General features: G+C 37.3%; 1 protein-coding gene across 27 annotated transcripts in view; it reads left to right on the top strand.

Moving 5' to 3' along the window:
* lrrfip2 (leucine rich repeat (in FLII) interacting protein 2) overlaps window positions 1-20,027 on the top strand; it is a 182,960-nt gene that overhangs the window by 143,874 nt on the left and 19,059 nt on the right. For 14 of the 27 annotated variants that reach the window (XM_039736213.1, XM_039736211.1, XM_039736205.1 and 11 more), the window contains 3 exons: window positions 1,642-1,734; window positions 9,784-9,876; window positions 11,387-11,488. In XM_039736213.1, coding sequence (XP_039592147.1) covers window positions 1,642-1,734; window positions 9,784-9,876; window positions 11,387-11,488 — 288 coding nt within the window. The remainder of the gene's footprint in view (window positions 1-1,641; window positions 1,735-9,783; window positions 9,877-11,386; window positions 11,489-20,027) is intronic. The other 13 variants (XM_039736215.1, XM_039736214.1, XM_039736222.1 and 10 more) reach the window with 2 other exon arrangements.

Genomic DNA, 20,027 nt, shown 5'->3' with positions numbered 1-20,027 from the left:
TCTCTCTTCGCCTCCTTTCATTAGAGACTGTACTCTTTGATCACTACAAAAGTAGCCTTATCTTCTTCCTGAAAATCCTTTGATACCCATTTAATTTTAGGAAAGCTTTTTTATTTAGTAGAATTACCAGTGGCATGGATTAATAGAGGGTGGTACAGTTGAAGTGCTGCTGCCTCTCAAAAAGGAGACTGAGTTTCAAGTCCTGATTGCTCCTTGCATAGAATTTGCATGTTCTCCCAGTGTCTCAGTAGTTTTACTGTGGGTTCACCAGTTTCCTCCCACAAAGACATGCAGGTTTTATAACTTGACAATGTTAAATTAAACTTGATATGTGTTTGTGCTTGTGTTGTGTGTGTGTATTTGCCCTGCAATGGCCTGATATCCTGTCAAGGAATTCTTCTTAGTAATAATAATATTAATTCTTTACGGTGCTACAATGTGCTCTATCAGTGTATGCTCCCAACCTTGTTCCCTCTTTACATACAGTACAGGCCAAACGTTTGGACACACCTCCTCATTCAATGTGTTTTCTTTATTTTCATGACCATTTACATTGGTAGATTCTCACTGAAGGCATCAAAACTATGAATGAACACGTGGAGTTATGTACTTAACAAAAAAAGGTGAAATAACTGAAAACATGTTTTATATTCTAGTTTCTTCAAAATAGCCACCCTTTGCTCTGATTACTGCATTGCACACACTTGGCATTCTCTCGATGAGCTTCAACAGGTAGTCACCTGAAATAACTCCTGTTGAAGTTAGAAGTTTACATATACTTAAGGTGAATTCTTTAAAAGTCACTGTATAACCCTTCCACAGATTTTATAGTAACAATCTATACATTTGGCATATTGTATAAGATATCTACTTTGTGTAGGGCAAAAGTAAATTTTTTATTTTCATTATGTTAATTGGCACTTGCAAATTGTCACTGTATATATGAATATAGTCTTTGTGTTAGTAAGTGTGTTTCCTGTGCTGGTCTACAGTATATATGAAATATATATGGAATATATGACCATATAACCATAGTTTGAATACTGGAAGACTGCAAATATAACACTTGCTTTTGATCAGTGGCTAAAGATGAAACCTTTGAATAATGGGCTGTAAATAAATATTAATGCATGCATACAATGGGTCAAAAAAGATTTATCAGTTGTTGAAATTCAGTTTTTCTTAAATATTAAACTGTTGAAGGTGGATTAAAGAGTATGAAAGCTTCAATTGGAAATAAATATATTACTTACGCAATATCATTACAGGTTGTTTTGTTTCTGATTGGGTATATGCCTTCAATATAACATTGTATCCAGTTGCAAATGTGGTGTGTTCGCAATAATAATACTCCATGCTTTAAGACTGGCAAGCCTTTGAGTTTTTTTTTGCAAATAACAGTTTTGTTTCTGTAGACACCAAGTTTATTTCATTGTTTCAGCACTTTGTGATACAACCCAATACAAGTGTAACATTTTAGCATAATCGTTAATCATTAAAAACTAAAAACAATGATGTTGATGTAAATTAAGCAATTGTAGTGGGCTTCATTAAGGTGGTAGACAGAATTAATTTTAAATATTTGTACTACTTCTGTACATTTCTTAGTGATTCTTCTTACTATTATGTTTTGTCTCCTAGGAATTAGAAAGACAGAAACACACATGTAATATACTTCAGCACAAAGTAGAAGAACTTAAAGAGGGCATCCGACAGAGAGATGAACTTATTGAGGTATGAAATGCTGTAAGGTCAGCATTGTTTTTAAATATAAAATCTTTTCACAAGACTTCTGTAAGGTATTGTAGAAATATTTTGTATAAAATTTAGTACAATGTAGGGGATTTATATGTAAATCATGTACCTGTACAGTCACAACTGCAGATAAAGGATAACTGTTTTGTGGCTGTCAAGTGAAATGCTTTAACTTGTTAGTTTAAAGTTTATCTCATTTTTTTTTTTACATCACTGTTTGTATGTTGAATAACTTAACGAGTTGGAAATTATCATCTAAATTCAGCACCTTACATATTGTTACGGTGTTGCATTCTAAGATTCTGAGCATATTTTTATGAGTTATAAATGTGCATCGATTTGTGAGCGAATGACCTGCTTTTCATGTTTGCTGCTTACCTCTGGGAACATTTTCTTAGGATTTCTTTCAAGTGGAGGAGCAACACCAAGGTGTATTAAACATGTTTAATTTTGAAACCAATCGTCTCAGACTTGATTCCTGGAATGTTACATGCTTTTATTGAATCCAGTTTTTTTTAATTAGAATCCAGTTTTTCCTTTCAGTGGAATATATTATTTTTTCTGCTGTAGTTGTGTTGCGTTGAAAAGTATATTTTACTTTGGTAAAATATAATACATAGGTACACATGTAGTTCCTTTGGAACGAAGTATTTGCCCCTCTTTTTTATTTAATGTAGAATAAAATAAAAACAGTTAAAGGCAGAGCATCTTAAATCAGTAAGCTGAAGTAAGTATTTTTAATGGACAGAAGTTACATTTACAGAGTTAGAAAAACCCACTACTAGTGAAAACTGACCGCCTACCATTTAATTAAGCAAGAAGATATATACACAGCAAGAACTGTGTTCTGATTAAGACGGTGGTTGGGAATAGAAACTGTACAGGGTAGTCCAGATCTAATTATGCAGATCCAGATCGTCTGGATGACTTTGATTTATGCAGAGAGATCCAGTTCAGCGCAAAGACAATTCTTCATGTCGTCAATTCAAACACTTCTCGATGGTCCGGGATTTTTCGGGTGATTTTCTGTGTAATAAACTTATTAAGTTATAGCGTAATGAATATTGCATAATTAGATCTGGACCAACCTACAGTATAGTAGTTGCTGCACCTTTTCCAGAAGTTAGTTTGAGACTTCTGTTAAATGAAAATCTTGTTTATACCTTTAGAAACAACATATGACACTCCAACTGGCAATAGCTAATAAAGCCATGCAGCCAAACGTATGAGTTACATGAGATTTTATTGTCAGGTTATAAATTTTTTAAAGCTTTCAGTAGCATGATTTGTAATTCCAGCGCTGCTAGGTAAACAAACAAAACAATTTGATGAAAACTGTAGCTTAACAATGTAATGCAATTTTCACATTACCAAAGCTATACAGTATTTATTTTGCCTTACAGCACAATGTCATATTGGGTTGGGTCCTATGCTTAAATGACTTCTAGAGGATACTTGGTTTGCACAACTGCATTTCCTAATTTAAAGATGGTGATTTTACTCACGTGTCACAGCATAATATTTATACATATAACACCATAAAACATTAATTTGGTCAAAATAGACACAATATCTTGCAGTGTACAAAATTGGATTTTGTGCTATCAATTACACAGAGCCTATAAAAATAGTTTTCATTCTCCTCTTGTTAGTTTTCACATTTTATTGTTATATAATACAGTGGACTTCATTTGGCTTTTATGACATTGATCAACAGAAATATGTTCTTTAATATCAAAGTGAAAACATCTCTACAATGTAGTATAAGTTAATTATAAAACACAAAAGTAGTAATTGCTTAATTATTCAACCACTGTAAAGTTAAGGACTTTAGCAACCTTCAAAACTTGATGTTGTTTTGGAAGAATTAAGTGGATAGGACATGCAAGCTTTGTTGGACTGAATGACATGTGCTGTCTATCTGTCTAGATCTGTTCTAATGTTCTAAAGTCAGGCATTTAGAAGGTGCATCTTTGGCAGTAGTTTTAGTCTTGAATCTGTGTGGATAGTTCTCTATCAGCTTTGCTCATCTTAACACTATAGTTTTCTCCATTCTTCTCTGCAAAATTGTTGAAGCTTTGGCAGGGATTGCAGGTGAATAGCCATTTTCAAGTTTCACCACACATTATCAGTTGGATTGAGATCTGAATTCTGACTCAATGACTGTAGGCCATTAACAAGATAGTTTTAAGCCATTATTTGCAGCTTTGGCTTTATGTGTAGAGTTATCTTTCTAAAAAATAGTTCCTCAAAAGTGTAGGCTTCTTTAAGACTTTCCCAGGATTTCTCTGGATTTTTCTGTGTTTATTTTACTTCTTGCCAAACATTACGTTTAGTCAGATGACCAGAAAGGTCAGTGCAACTATGCAACCTTCTTACAACTAATTTTGCAGTCTCCCAAGTTCTTTCTGGCAAAACTCAAAGAATTAAACTTGTGTACAGTTGAGCAGAGGGGACTGCATATGGGCCTAATTTAAAAATCTCAAAGGCATTGATAAAGTAGATCCAGTAGAATTTTTTCAAGTTAATGATGAATCACCTGTTCAGTGATACCAGTGGTAAATTCAGGGGAAGCACATTTAGTAATGTAGCCAGAAAGCACTTCTTTACCCATAGAGTTATGGGAATATGGAACAAACTTCTGAGACATGTAGTTGAAGGAGAAACTTTGACAACCTTTAAGAAGTATCTGGATGAGAAATTGGGACAGGATACCAATTAGCTAATCAAATGAGCCAAATGGACTGAATGGACTTCTCTCTTTTGTCAAATTACAGGTGCATTTATACTACAATCAGTGAAATCCCTAGACTACAGACAGGTGTATTGTAGTAATTATGTGACTTCTGTAACCAATTGGCTACCCCACTAATGATTCATGTGTGTCAAATTAAAGGGGGTAAAGACCTGTACAATCAATTATGTTATGTTTTATATTTGTGATTAATTTAGAGCACTTTGCAGATATTTGGTTTCACTTTGGCATTAAATAGTCTTTTTCTCTTCATCAGTGTCAAAAAAGTAAATACTGTATGCAATATGCATCATAACAAAATTAGACAGGTACATAAATTTGGGCACCCCAACAGAGATATTACATCAATACTTAGTTGAGCCTCCTTTTGCAAATATAACAGCCTCTAGACGCCTCCTATAGCCTTTGATAAATGTCTGGATTCTGGATGGAGGTATTTTTGACCATTCTTCAATACAAAATCTCTCCAGTTCAGTTAAATGTGATTGCTGCCGAGCATGGACAGCCTGCTTCAAATCATCCCATAGATTTTTGATGATACAGGTAAAATTCTGTTACAACGAATATCTTTACAATGAAATTTTCATTACAACGAAGTATTTTTATGGTCCCGACAGCTTCCCCATATGACACGAGTCTATAGAAATCTTGTTACTACGAAGTACATTCAGCAGATACTTTCATTAGAACGAAGTGCACAAAAGACCTTGAAATGCCTGAATGAATCATCCGCAGAGTAGTTAGTTCCGTGGCTGCTGCTCAGTTGTGCACAACGATCCCCAAACACACTGTCTTTTTTTTTTTCTTTCTTCGAACTTTCCTCATAGTGTTTTTTGTTTCCTGCGGTTTTCAGTGATACCTTTTGCTTATTGCTCGTCAATATTTGAAAAACATTAATTGGAATTTAACTCATTGTCACCCTCCTATAGAAACGGCAGACACAAAAAAACAGTTCATATTAGAAACTAACAAAATACCCGCGCTTCACTGCGGCGAAGTACTGCCTTAAAATTTTTATTAAGAAGAAAATTAAACCCTTTTAAACTGAGGGAAAATATACCAATAATTATTTGTTAAGGATCTCTTTGTATACCACATTGTCAGTTCGGCCCTCCGGTTGTAATATGACCAAGCTGTGCGTTGAGCTTACTCTTGAGCATGCAACGTACAGTTGGCCATGTGAAAAGTAATCTTGTCTCAAATTTCACAGCTTGGATTGATGCTGTCATAATCGGTTTGATTTTCATGGTTTGTTTCAATTACGACAGTATTTGCAGGACTTGTGTTGAAGTGACATTCGGCATCTGTCAAGCGTTGTAAGCATACAACCGGTTTCATTGATAACTTTGCATCCAGCTTTTGAGAGTTTAAACATTCATAAACATCAAAGTGTCCACTACTGAAATTGTCACCTGTGAATCTAAGATGTTTAAGAGGCATTGGCGATTGTCAAAAGGTGTAAAATATTTGGCCATGTCGGTACACTTGAAGCGACAACCGAACAATTCAGCGGCAGTCATCAACTCACATGCAGAACCATAGGTGAAGGGCTTAAGCATTTCATTCTTATAGTGCTCCTGTGTAGTATAATTATCTCCTGTACCGTCATCAGTCCACACCTTGCATATGTCCCAGTCATTCAATACATAAGACACAATGTTCCTTCGGATATCAAGAGTGAGCCTGATATGGCCGTGCAATATGTAACAAAGAGAATGGAAAAGGCAGGTGCCATCTCTTTGCCATTAACTTTTGTAAGTAAGCTGTAAGGAATGAGCCTGCCTGAAGTTGGATAATTAGTGATGATTCAGTCAGTAAGTGAGGGCTTTGCCTTTTATTAGTATAGAAAAAAAACTTTAATTTTTGCAGCTCTTGATTGTGGTAAAAAGAAAAAAGGCGTTTCCAGTGAATTTGGAATTTCGCCATCGACACTGTTAACTTTCTAGAAAAACAGCAAAAAAAGAAGAAAAATCTTGGGTTGCAAACGTATGTGAACTCCTGAATTTGAAGATGTCGAAAAAGCATTTATGTGGTTCAGTGATGCTCGTTCAAGAAACATTCCTATTAATGCGACATTCATTCAAGAAAATGTGAGGTTTCTAAACTCTCTTGGGACCTCCTTCAACTAGACAGCACGCTGAAGAGCGTCCCGAAGCGCGATCTCCCCGTCTGTACAGGGCAATAACAGGCTCACAGCTATGCTGCGTGTCTCCGCCAAAGTAAACAGAAAAGATCTCACCAAAGTAAACAGAAAAGATCTTGTGCAGATAACAGGATTATTTGGTCACTGACCTGGCCACGACCCTGCCTGACTGCTGTGTCTGTGTATAGCAGAGTGGCAGATCATGCTACAATAAATAACTGTGCCGTTCCTGTTTCAAGCTGAATAAAACTGGTTTTGCTAAAGTACTGAGACTAAGCCTCGTGTTTTGGGGTACAAGACAAGGACTTATAGCACGACCCCGATCTTTTATGATTTGCTTCTGTGGCCCTTCACTGCACCGCTGTGAGCCTGCTATTGCCCTGCCCCAGCAACGGACAAACAATCTTCCACAGGTGCTGCAATCGCGCTTCAGACGCACTACAGCGTGTCGTACCCATTGGGTGGGGAGTGGGGGGGATCCCAAAAGTGTTCAGAAACCTCACAATATGAAGAAGAAGAAAAGGATGATTCGGCTTCTGATTGATAACTGTGCTGCACACAACATGCTTCCACATTTAGATAATGTTTGCGTTGAATTCCTCCCACTCAGTTGCACAGCAGTGCTACAGCCATTGGATTGGGGCATCATTTGCACCCTGAAAGTATATTATGGCAAGGAAGTGCAGAGAAAAATTCTCGTCAGCATAACTTGTAGGCAGGAGGAGATTAAAATTCATGTGAAAGAAGACATTGAAATGATTGCAAACGCCTGGGCACAAGTTAAAGAAAGCACTATTGTAACAAATACAGAATCTCATTACAACGATATTTTTGTTACAACGAAATGCTTTTTAGGGCCCAGGGAGTTCGTTGTAATGGAATTTTACCTGTATTCAAGTTAGGGGACTGTGACGGCCATTCCAGAACATTTTACTTCTCCCTCTGCATGAATGCCTTTCTAGATTTCGAACTGTGTTTTGGGTCATTGTCTTGTTGTAATATCCAACCCCTGTGTAACTTCAACTTTGTGACTGATACTTGAACATTATCCTGAATAATTTGTGGATATTGGGTTGAATTCATCCTACCCTCGACTTTAACATGGGCCCCAGTCCCTGAACTAGCCACACAGCCCCATAGCATGATGGAACCTCCACCAAATTTGACAGTAGATAGCAGGTGTTTTTCTTGGAATGCGGTGTTCTTCTTCCACCATGCAAATCGCTTTTTGTTATGACCAAATAATTAAATTTTTGCCTCATCAGTCCAAAGCACTTTGTTCCAAAACAAATCTGGCTTGTCTAAATGAGCATTTGCATACAACAAGTGACTCTGTTTGTGTCGTGAGTGCAGAAAGGGCTTCTTTCTCATCACCCTGCCATACAGATGTTCTTTGTGCAAATTGCGCTGAATTGTGGAATGATTTACAGATACACCATCTGCAGCAAGATGTTCTTGCAGGTCTTTGGAGGTGATTTGTGGGTTGTCAGTAACCATTCTTACAATCCTGTGCATATGCCGCTCCTGTATTTTTCTTGGCCTGCCAGACCTAGGCTTAACAGCAACTATGCCTGTGGCCTTCCATTTCCTGATTACATTCCTTACAGTTGAAACTGACAGTTTAAACCTCTGAGATTAGCTTTTTGTAGCCTTCCCCTAAACATGAGACTGAACAATCTCTGTTTTCAGATCTTTTGAGAGTTGCTTTGAGGATCCCATGCTGTCACTCAGAGGTGAATCAAAGGGAAGCACAACTTGCAGTTGACCACCTTAAATACCTTTTTTCATGATTGGACACACCTGTCTATGAAGTCCAAGGCTAAACGAGCTAATCCAACCAATTTGGTGTTGCAAGTAATCAGTATTGCAGTTACATGCATTAAAATCAGCAACATTACAAGGGTACCCACATTTTTGCACAGCCAGATTTTCCAAATTTGATTTAATTTCATACAGCTAAATACTGCTTCACTAAAAGTCTTTGTTTGGAAAACACCCCAGTACCCAGATGTTCCTAGGAAATGAAAGTCATGCCAGTGTTATTTTTTTGTTGAGGGTAGAGTAAATTATTATGCAGGCTGAGAGGGATTCCCAAACTTTTTCATATGACTGTAGTTTTCATTATCTTCGTGGAGTTTTAATATTTTTGCTTAATACATAATGAGCTTTCTGTAGGTTCTCCAATGTCTTTCTTTCCCAGAGATCTGCAGAATATGTTTGTATGACAAGGCTAATGTGGCCATGTGATAGTGTAATTGGACATGTGTCTGGGTGTTCCCTGCAGTTGGCTAGCAATTTCTCCTGGGGATGGGTTCTATTTTTGGCCTGACACTTTCAGAATAAGCTATAGACCCATAATAACCCTTATTTGAATAAGCAGGTTCAAGAATGAATGCTTAACTTAAAAAGCTGTTTTGATTACTAATTTTAAGGATAGAACTCTTTCATCACCTTGGACTGAAAACAGTTTTTCAAACAACTCATGAAACTAAGATGGATTATCTCACAATAAGTTGTTTGCATGGGATGACGCAGTAATACATCTACATATACAAAATGACTGTTGCCTAGTAATTTGTACAGTACTTAAAAACAGATGCTACTTAATATATGTCAAATTTTAGTTTTTTCTGTTACATTAAACAAGTAAGACAATTATTATGAAGGTATATCATTAAACAGTAATATATTTAAATAGTTTTGAAATGTGGTGGCTTTCTGACATCTAATGTCTTTGATATGCCATAAGAAAAAGAGTTGGGTTAGACTACTGTTTTTCCATTACAATGCAGCTGTAGGGTATATATTCTAATAAAATAAAATATAAAAATCATAAAACATATGCATTACTACCTTATTTATTAAAATAATCTAAAAATAATTTTATCAGATGTTTCTTTAAGAGGTTGATTGATTTTTTTGGCATTCTATATTCTATGACAACATTTTAAATGTGTCTCGCAGATGGAAATTACATATTGATTACACTGCAGTTCCGTTCATCCCTGTTGGGTCTCTTGTTTCCTCTATCTTTCCTATGCTTATTCATCCAAAAATTAATTCTGTACTGTTTTCTTCCTTTAATTTTCTTCATATTTTTCTTTTTATTTTATGTATGTAAACACTTTAGGACAACCAGCATATGAAACAAAAAATAGATTCTTTCACGAAGGAAGTGTTTGATCTTCAAGAAACAATTAACTGGAAGGACAAAAAAATTGGGGTAGGAGGTCCAAGGAAAGGCAAAGGGGATTGCACCATTTGTGTAGTAGATACGTTTTTTATTTAGCAAGACAAATATGAGTCATTCTGCTGCAACTTATCTACTTATACTAAAGTAACTAGAAGTGATATTGGCAATTTGCAAAAGGATTAAGTGTTGGATTACTTAGGGTGAGTAATATGTTTATATTAAATTCATATCATATAAATTGAGTTTAATTTAAATTTACAGTCTTTTGTAGTTGTCTTCATTGCAAGTAAAACTTAAGTTAATTAACGTAATCCCCCAGATACATGCATAAAAAAGTGCTTGATTCATAGGGAACAAATAAGGCAGAGGTAATCTCACTAGTTACCTTTGCATGTAAGAGCTAGATATTGATAATCGATCTATGCTGGAGACATCTTCTTCTTTGCAATGTGCTCCTGTATAAATTTATATAAAATTGATTTTAAAAATATTGCATATTGTGATGGAATTGAAACTAAATAGATGTTAAAAGCAAAAACTTGTGTGTTTTCATTTTTATTTAAAATATGTTTTGGAATGACTCATATTTTCTGTTGTTCTAATATGAGAATATCTAAAACTGTCACATTGGCATTTTTTGATTTCTTACTACTGCCTAGTGAGAAAAGAAATGAGGCAGTGCATTTACTGATTTTATTGTAATCATGATTATTGAAAATAGTTGTAAGGGTCAAACATCAAAATATTCCTAATTTCATAGATCTATGTTTATTTTATATAGTGACATTAACACCAAGCTTTATTACAAGGCCCTTTAAAGGGTTAACAAAATGATAATACTGTATCAAATACACAAACTGAACAATACAATTAAAAATTTTCAAGTAGAATTGGCAGATACTCTGGTCATATCAAAGTGCCTGTTCAAGTGATGTCCTAAGAAATTGCTTTGTTTTAAAAAAACAAAAAACTAGGAGATCTTTAGTTGTCTTTACTTTGAGTATTATCAGGTTATATTTAATATGATACAGTACATGTATCTGTTAAATAACCAGAGGAGCTCATTCAGTCTTACTTAGAAATGCATTTTTGACATTCTGAGGATAGCAGCAGACATGTGAAATTATTTGGACATGATGTATCCAGTATTTCAGTCAAGTACCATGTAAGAACGTCATTGGTTGTGCAAAACAACAAGTATCCTAACTACAAATAATGATAGTTTTATCATTGACATATGAATGATTAGTTACCCAGTGGATTTTAAGAAATCCTCCATTCTTCAGTTAAAGGTTCTATTGAGCTTTTAAATAAAATAAAATTTTAGTATGGACCATTCACTTGGATATGCATGTTGTTTTACACTGTTCCTTACTTATTTTACATGTATGTTTTCTGCATGTAAAACTCATTTGTTCCTGTCTGTTTTTCCTCCTTTTGTGTTTGCTCCTTTCATCATATACATTGCTGCCTCTTGTTTGTGCATTTCTTTTGTGCATATGATATCCTTTTCCTCCCCTTCTTCATGCCTTATCCTTAGGCTCTAGAGAGGCAAAAAGAATACTTTGACTGCATTAGGAATGAGCGAGATGAGCTCAGAGATGAGTTGGCTGACATCAAGGAAAAAATGAAGAAAGGAGAGGTAGGTTAAAGGGCCATCCTAAAGGATAAGACGCATGTGCTGCTTCTTCTCTTTTCTGACCACACTTCTCACGAAAAGTGCTTTACAGCATGGGTATCTGTTTAAAATTACAATTCCTGCCACCTTCGTGATGAATACTGTACTGTGCCTTTCTAGTACTTTTACTTGTAGTCATCTAAAATCTCCAAAGTCTTAGAGCATTTATGCAATGATGATCCGAACTGATAATCTAGAAGGCCAAAAAAAAACCACTCATTTTTCTAGGATATTACTTTGTAAGTATGTAACAAAATGTAGTATTTTTGAAAAGTTTGTAAGAGGATGTAGACTTAACACTTTGACATTATACTGTAGTGTGAAATACAAATACCATGATCAAGTGAGAATTTTGTTATTACCTTTATTAGGGCTGGAAATTTATCCAACATTTAAGGAGTAGTCCATTTATAAATGATCATTTTTTATATGTTACTTTTCAAGGCAGAGAAAAGTTTTTTTTATCTCATGTTTCTATAGGTAACAAAATTGTTGTCACAATAGCCTTCTATAGGGACTAATGTTGAACAAAGGGCAAAATCCAAACATCAATGAAAATAATCTCTGTTTAGCCATGTTGTATATAACTAAACTGAGTTTAGTTAGGTTGCATAATTTGTGTTAGATATTTTGGCTAAAATATTGTTAAATAAACTACTTCTTTAAAGTCCTTTCATGAATGGGACATCATTCTCAAATGAGAATGATCTTTTGCATGAAACATCTCTCTCTATTATAGTAAAAAAAATCCTGGGATGAGAACGAGACAAGACTTTTTAGCCTGGGACGGGATGTGACTTTTTCAGAGAGAAACTTTCACGTCCCAAGGACGAGATTTAACCATGCCTGGGGCCGGAAATAAAAGACAAAGAGTAGATGACAAAGTAGAACGTCATAAAGAATTCAAACATGTTGGCGCGATACACATGCAGAGCAAGTTAAAGATAATGAAAGTACTAAAATTCAAAAGTCTCAAAAAAATGAAAGTAAAGATCTCATTAGCACAAACAAATGGAAATTATTTACTTGGTGAAATAACAGAACAACGAAAAGAGATTGAATATATTGTTCAGATTTAAACTTTAAGTCGGAGATGTAGATTGTCTAATTCGTGTTGCCATCAGGGAAATGTACTGCTTCTTCCCAATGAAGAGGCATATCCGCGAGAATTAAAAGATTTGTTGTTTGGTGAAAATGAAATTCATATACAGGAGCGGCGGAGATGCGAAGTGGCTGGCATGTAGTGCAGGCTGGGGTGGGGGGGGTTGTGGATAAGCAAAGCGAGCAGGGGGCAAAGCTCCCTATTTCATATAAAAATAAGTAAATATTAGAAAATAGTTGTACTTTAAAAATAGTAACTCCTTCATGTATATTTGTGCCATGTTTTGTTATTTTTTTTACTGTTGTTATTATTTTTACTTTTTTTGCTTGCGGTATGTCCGTAAGTCATGATGTGCTTATAATCTGTACACTATTGCTTAAAAGATGCACATGAAAATTGCAGGCTTTAAACAAAAGTGATACTTGAAAATGCATACCTTACAATAAAGTAATTCTCTGTTTATGCAAACTGACATGATCAAAAACAAAAGTGGATCCTGGACATTTTGCATAGTCTGTAATACACATATGAAACCAAACCACACAAAATTGTTCATTATTGCTTAAATACATTAAACACAGTCATCATTTTTTTTCTCCCCCACCTATGTGGCTTTTGTTCCTTCAATTTACAATGTGTCGTATATAAATTGAGGCTTGGGGAGTCTCCCCATGTTTCACAAATAAAAGTAACTGAAAGTACTAAATGTTACATTATAACGATCTTTAAGCATTTTATAATTACAGTGCATCCGGACAGTATTCACAGCGCATCACTTTTTCCACATTTTGTTATGATACAGCCTTATTCCAAAATGGATTAAATTCATTTTTTTCCTCAGAATTCTACATACAACACCCCATAATAACAACGCGAAAAAAGTTTACTTGAGGTTTTTGCATATTTATTAAAAATAAAAAAACTGAGAAATCACATGTACATAAGTATTCACAGCCTTTGCTCAATACTTTGTCGATGCACCTTTGGCATCAATTACAGCCTCAAGTGTTTTTGAATATGATGCCACAAGCTTGGCACACCTATCCTTGACCAGTTTCGCCCATTCCTCTCTGCAGCACCTATCAAGCTTCATCAGGTTGGATGGGAAGCGTTGGTGCACAGCCATTTTAAGATCTCTCCAGAGATGTTCAATCGGATTCAAGTCTGAGCTCTGGTTGGGCCACTCAAGGACATTCACAGAGTTGTCCTGAAGCCACTCCTTTGATATCTTGGTTGTGTGCTTAGGGTCGTTGTCCTGCTGAAAGATGAACCGTCGCCCCAGTCTGAGGTCAAGAGCGCTTTGGAGCAGGTTTTCATCCAGGATGTCTCTGTACATTGCTGCAGTCATATTTCCCTTTATCCTGACTAGTCTCTCAGTTCCTGCCGCTGAAAAATCTCTCCACAGCATGATTCTGCCACCACCATGCTTCACTGTAGGGATGGTATTGGCCTGGTGATGAGCGGTGCCTGGTTTCCTCCAAACGTGACGCCTGGCATTCAGACCAAAGAGTTCAATCTTTGTCTCATCAGACCAGAGAATTTTGTTTTTCATGGTCTGAGAGTCCTTCAGGTGCCTTTTGGCAAACTCCAGGCGGGCTGCCATGTGCCTTTTACTAAGGAGTGGCTTTCGTCTGGCCACTCTACCATACAGTCTTGATTGTTGGATTGCTGCAGAGATGGTTGTCCTTTTGGAAGGTTTTACTCTCTCCACTAAGGAACTCTGGAGCTCTGACAGAGTAACCATCGGGTTCTTAGTCACCTACCTGACTAAGGCCCTTCTCCCCCGATCGCTCAGTGTAGATGGCCGGCCAGCTCTAGGAAGAGTCCTGTTGGTTTCGAACTTCTTCCACTTACGGATGACGGAGGCCACTGTGCTCATTGGGACCTTCAAAGCAGCAGAAGTTTTCTGTAACCTTCCCCAGATTTGTGCCTCGAGACAATCCTGTCTTGGAGGTCTACAGACAATTCCTTTGACTTTCATGCTTGGTTTGTGCTCTGACATGAACTGTCAACTGTGGAACCTCTAGATACGATCACCTTTGTATACGAGAAATTCAAGATAAGGGGAAAGTATGAGTGAAAAATTCGGATCTAAATACGAGCATTGGCTCGTAACAAGCCACGAGCCAGGCTGTGGTTATGCGTGACACGTTTCCCAATCCGCCTCGACTCGGGGATTCACCCAAGCTGACGCTGCCAGCCCGTCAGCTCACTCAGTGTTACTTGTTCTCCCGTAGCATGAGGATCTACGCGTTTGTGCGCTTGTGATTTCATTGTTTCGCTGTAGCAGTTCGCCGTATAAGCGTATCCAAAAATATTGCGGACATACAGACGGAGAATAGGACACGATTGTCCTCAAAAGGAGTACTAGGGTGTTGTACCGTGTTAGCCATTATGAATGTAGAGAAAAGCCAAGCAAAATGACCCCTTTTGGCTAACTAAAAAGATTATAATATGCAAGCTTTGATTACATCTTGCCTGAAGAAGGGGCCTGAGTCACCTCGAAAGCTTGGAGAGAGAGAGAGAGAGAGAGAGAGAGAGAGAGAGAGACTCGCACGAGCGAGAACAACCATCAGCTCAGTTATGATCACATGACGCTCAGCAGACAAAGTGTATCCACACTTATTTATCAGTGTTATTTGTTAGGAAAATTGATTTTTATGTTGATATTTTTGGGGGTGCGGAACGGATTAACTGGATTTCCATTATTTTCAATGGGGAAGTTTTGTTCTAGATACAAGAAATTCGCTATACAAGCTCAGTGCTGGAAAGAATTAAACTCGTATCTAGAGGTTCCACTGTGTAGATGGTTTGTGCCTTTCCAAATCATGTCCAATCAACCAAATTTACCACAGGTGGACTCCAATTAAGCTGCAGAAACACCTCAAGGATGATCAGGGGAAACAGGATGCACCTGAGCTCAATTTTGAGCTTCATGGCAAAGGCTGTGAATACTTATGTACATGTGATTTGTCAGTTTTTTTTATTTTTAATACATTTGCAAAAACCTCAAGTAAACTTTTTTCACATTGTCATTATGGGGTGTGTAGAATTCTGAGGAAAAAAATGAATTTAATCCATTTTGGAATAAGGCTATAACATAACAAAATGTGGAGAAAGTGATGTGCTGTGAGTACTTTCTGGATGTACTGTATATAATTAGTGGACACTAATTCACAGCAACTTCATTTTGTAAAAATAAGTTTGAGTGTTTATTGCTAAGCAATTAAGTTAACTAACAATACACCAGAAAATGTCCTAAATTTACATATCTCAGTAAGTGTAGAACATAGTTAATGAAAAAAATTAGGCAAGTGGAAGGTTGAAAGAGTTTGCAGACCCGATTTGATAAGTATGGGTCAGCAGTTAATACTGTAGGAAGGAGTTAGTGATCGAGGAATATATATGCAGGATTAAACTAAAAAGGGCTTTTTTTTCCTAATTTAGAGATGCAGCTAAAATATATTACAGCTAACTTTATTACTTATTTTTCATTATGCATTTGTTTTAGGAATTATGTGTCAAGTCAGTAGCCACCTAATGGTACAGACTGTTGGTGATACCTTGCATTGATTCAGGTGGCTGAATGTGCTTTACTGACACTGGAAAAAAATAAACTGGCCCGGAATGATTCCTAATCTCATTCTGATTGAAATCCTTTGGAAAGAGTTAAAATCAGCTGTTAGTAAAATGAATCCTGCAAATATATACCTAGAGCAAATTTCAATTGGAGAATATTTGAGAAACTACCAGTAGAAAAGTGCAAGAAGTTCAAGTGCAAGATGTTCTTGAATGGCCCAGCCAGAGCCCTGACTTAAACCCAATTGAGAATCTCTGGAGAGACCTAAAAATGGCTGTCCAACAACGTTTACTATCCAACCTGATAGAACTGGAGAGGATCTGCAAGGAGGAATGGCAGAGGATCCCCAAATTCAGGTGTGAAAAACTTGTTGCATCTTTCCCACGAAGACTCATGGCTGTATTAGCTTAAAAGGGTGCTTCTACTAAATACTGAGCAAAGGGTCTGAATACTTAGGACCATGTGATATTTCAGTTTTTCTTTTTTAATAAATCTGCAAGAATTTCAAAAATTCTTTTTTTTGTCTGTCAATATGGGGTGCTGTGTGTACATTAATGAGGAAAAAAATTTATTTAAATGATTTTAGCAAATGGCTGCAATATAACAAAGAGTGAAAAATTGAAGGGGGTCTGAATACTTTCCGTACCCACTGTATCACTATGGGCATCCTAACCCCTCTAAATCCACTTACTCTGTGGTCCTCTTGTTTACAGAGAATGATCTAAGCAACTTTGTACAGGGGCTTGGTTATTTGACCTCACAGTTTTTTTTTTTTTTTTATTATCACAACCCCAGATTTATGTTCTCTCTCTCTTTCTCTCTCTCTCTCATCCCTTGCTGGTGACTGATTAGCGTTTTCTCTGTAGTCTATACATTACCGTGGGTGCCACCGGGGATCAAACTGCCTTGATGACATTTTTACAAGCTGGACATTCCAGTGCAATGGCTTTGGCATCCAGATAGTTAATACTACAGTTCTTTAGGTTGTCCTCAATTTGTTTTATCCATAATTTTTTTGTTTCTGGCTTTCCGACCTTTCAAGTCTGGGGTCGTTCTTGCCATAAGAGTTTCTTCAAAATGAGCATAGCAGGCTTGGCTGGATTTCCACTTTTACCGTCAGTTGATTGTTGCATCTCTCTGGAATGGTCTTATTGCAAAGCTGATCATGGAGGGAAATGCTCAGAATCTGGTGTAGACAGTGTATCTGGAAGACTTTGAGCGTATTCTGCTCAGATTTGAGCACAGTCAAAGTTTCACATCCGTATAGGAGGATCGGTAGAATCAGCATTCACTTGGCCAATCCTTCTTGTACCTCAGTGGCTGCTATCTTCTTTTCTTGAACAATTGAAAACAGATATTTAAATTATTTTAATTGTTTGATTTGGATCCCATCTAGGTGAATAGTTGCTGGCAATCTGTTAGTGGTAAGGTCTTTCCTGGGTTGTTCTTTAAACCATATGGTTTGGCAGCTTTGGCTATGGCATACAGTGTATTGGTGGCATCAGTGTCCGTCTTGGTGAAAAAGGCACTATAGTCTGTGAACATCAAGTCTGTCATGTAGTTTTGATCATCGTACGGGAGTCCTGCTGTTCCATCCATCCATCCATTTCCCAACCCACTAAATCCGAACACAGGGTCACGGGGGTCTGCTGGAGCCAATCCCAGCCAACACAGGGCACAAGGCAGGAACCAATCCTGGGCAGGGTGCCAACCCACCACAGGACACACACAAACACACCCACACACCAAGCACACACTAGGGACAATTTAGAATCGCCAATCCACCTAACCGGCATATCTTTGGACTGTGGGAGGAAACCAGAGCACCTGGAGGAAACCCACGCAGACACGGGGAGAACATGCAAAATCCACGCAGGGAGGCCCCAGGAAGCGAACCCGGGTCTTCTAACTGCGAGGCAGCAGCGCTACCACTGCGCCACCGTGCCACCCCTGCTTTTCCAGAGAACGCTCGGAAAACCTGTTTGTCCAGGGAATTCTTCAGACAGTTCATTTCAGTTTCACACGTAGTTCACCAAGCAATTATAGAATGTTTGCAGGAGGTGGATGATTTTCTCGGTTATGCGCTCAGCCTTCAACATTTACCAGTGGGCTGGCCAGGCGATAATCATCTGCTTACCACATCTGATTCTTTCTCCCATAATTTGACAAATGGAAAAGATTCAGTTCCAGCATCCACAGTTCAGTCGAAAGCCAGCTTGGTCTTCTTGGCTTATCTGCGTGCGATATTTCTGGAGCCTTGACTGAATAGCCTTCATAAACACCTTGACAATGATGGAAAGGAGGCTAATGCTGTGGTAATTTTTACCCACATGGTTATCACCTTCAATATCTGGATAATGATAGCCTTCTTCCATGTAGATGGAATGAGCTCTGTGCTCCAAATCTTCCTCAGCAGTAGGTGAATTTGTTCATGCAAGATATCACCACCAGCCTTGATCATTTCGGCAGTGATTTGATGTACTCCAGGCGTTTTACCATGTTTCAGTGACTTTATGGTGAGGGCTACTTGACCAGTTGTTGGCTCGTTGTCGGAAAATTGTAGATCAGGTGGAATGATGGAACACCGGCTCTGATGGTGGTCCTGATGGTGGATCATGCTTTACCAGCTCTTGGAAGAATTCCTTCCACCCCTGCATGCGTTCGCTGGATGATTTTCGAAGGTTCCGTCTGCTTTCCTGATGTTAACATTGGTCATCTTGCTTTGGCCACTCGTCTGTCTGATGGTTTGTTGCAGGAAGGAATATTCAGTCTGAGATGGCATGGCATGGTATGGTGACTACCCTCCTTCAGGTTATTACCATAGGTGAGGATGGAAAGTAGATTCAAATGAAAAGCATCATCTAAAGACTCATGTATTGCCACCTAATAGAGATTTATTGGTTTATTGATTTATCTAATAATCATCTCAAAATTTCAATTGCAAATAAGTCCTCTAAAGTACTTGAATTCCTTCACAAACAGCAAGGTACTGTTTTCTGAGAGACACCCAGAAACTCATCCTGACTGTATCACAATTAGCTGAAGATTCTTCTGTTGTTTACTTCAGATCAATCTTTGATGTAGCCAAGAGGGTAACATCATTTTCAAATAACAGAGGTGCAACCCTATCCTGGATGATTCTCAAGCCTTGGCCATGTTATTTTATTGTTTAAATGAAAATCTCATAGAAGTGGAAATGAGACGCACTGTTGGATGGATCCTGTAATACCTCTAAAAAGATTTGATTTCAAGCCATATATGTCATAACAACTATTGCTCTGCACATACAGTTGAAAGAAAAACTTTGTGAACCCGTTAGAATTCCTTGAATATCTGGATTAATTACTCATAAAATATTGGCTAATTTTCATATAAGACTCAGTAATTAACACAAAACTTCAACTATTGTCGTACAAACAATTGTATTACTTTTGTCAGTACTAAAACTATTGCTTAAACACTCACAGTCCAGATTGGAAGAAGTATGGTAGATGAATCCTTGTATTGAGTGAAGTCTCGTCAGACTGACAGCATGCTGTAATAAATATTGATCAGCAATTTAACACTCTCTATCTCACTATCACTGGATAAAACTAATTAATACATTATAGGTGACTTTTCCTGACACTTGGCTTTCTATCCTTTAATTTCAACATTTATCAACATCTGCCTTGAAGGTCTTAAGTGGGTAGGAGAATGTTATGTTTCAATCTTGTGCAACCTTGCAAACTCTGCACTGGTCTTATGATGGATGTTTTAAAAAGCTTTTAAAGTTATTGTCATTTCTTATTATTCTTCTCTCTGACCCCCAAAAGTCATAC

Source organism: Polypterus senegalus, chromosome 15, assembly GCF_016835505.1.
Source record: "Polypterus senegalus isolate Bchr_013 chromosome 15, ASM1683550v1, whole genome shotgun sequence".
Taxonomy (NCBI): domain Eukaryota; kingdom Metazoa; phylum Chordata; class Cladistia; order Polypteriformes; family Polypteridae; genus Polypterus; species Polypterus senegalus.
The sequence above is the reverse complement of the archived record's forward strand: the minus strand, read 5'-3'. Positions and strand labels throughout refer to the sequence as shown.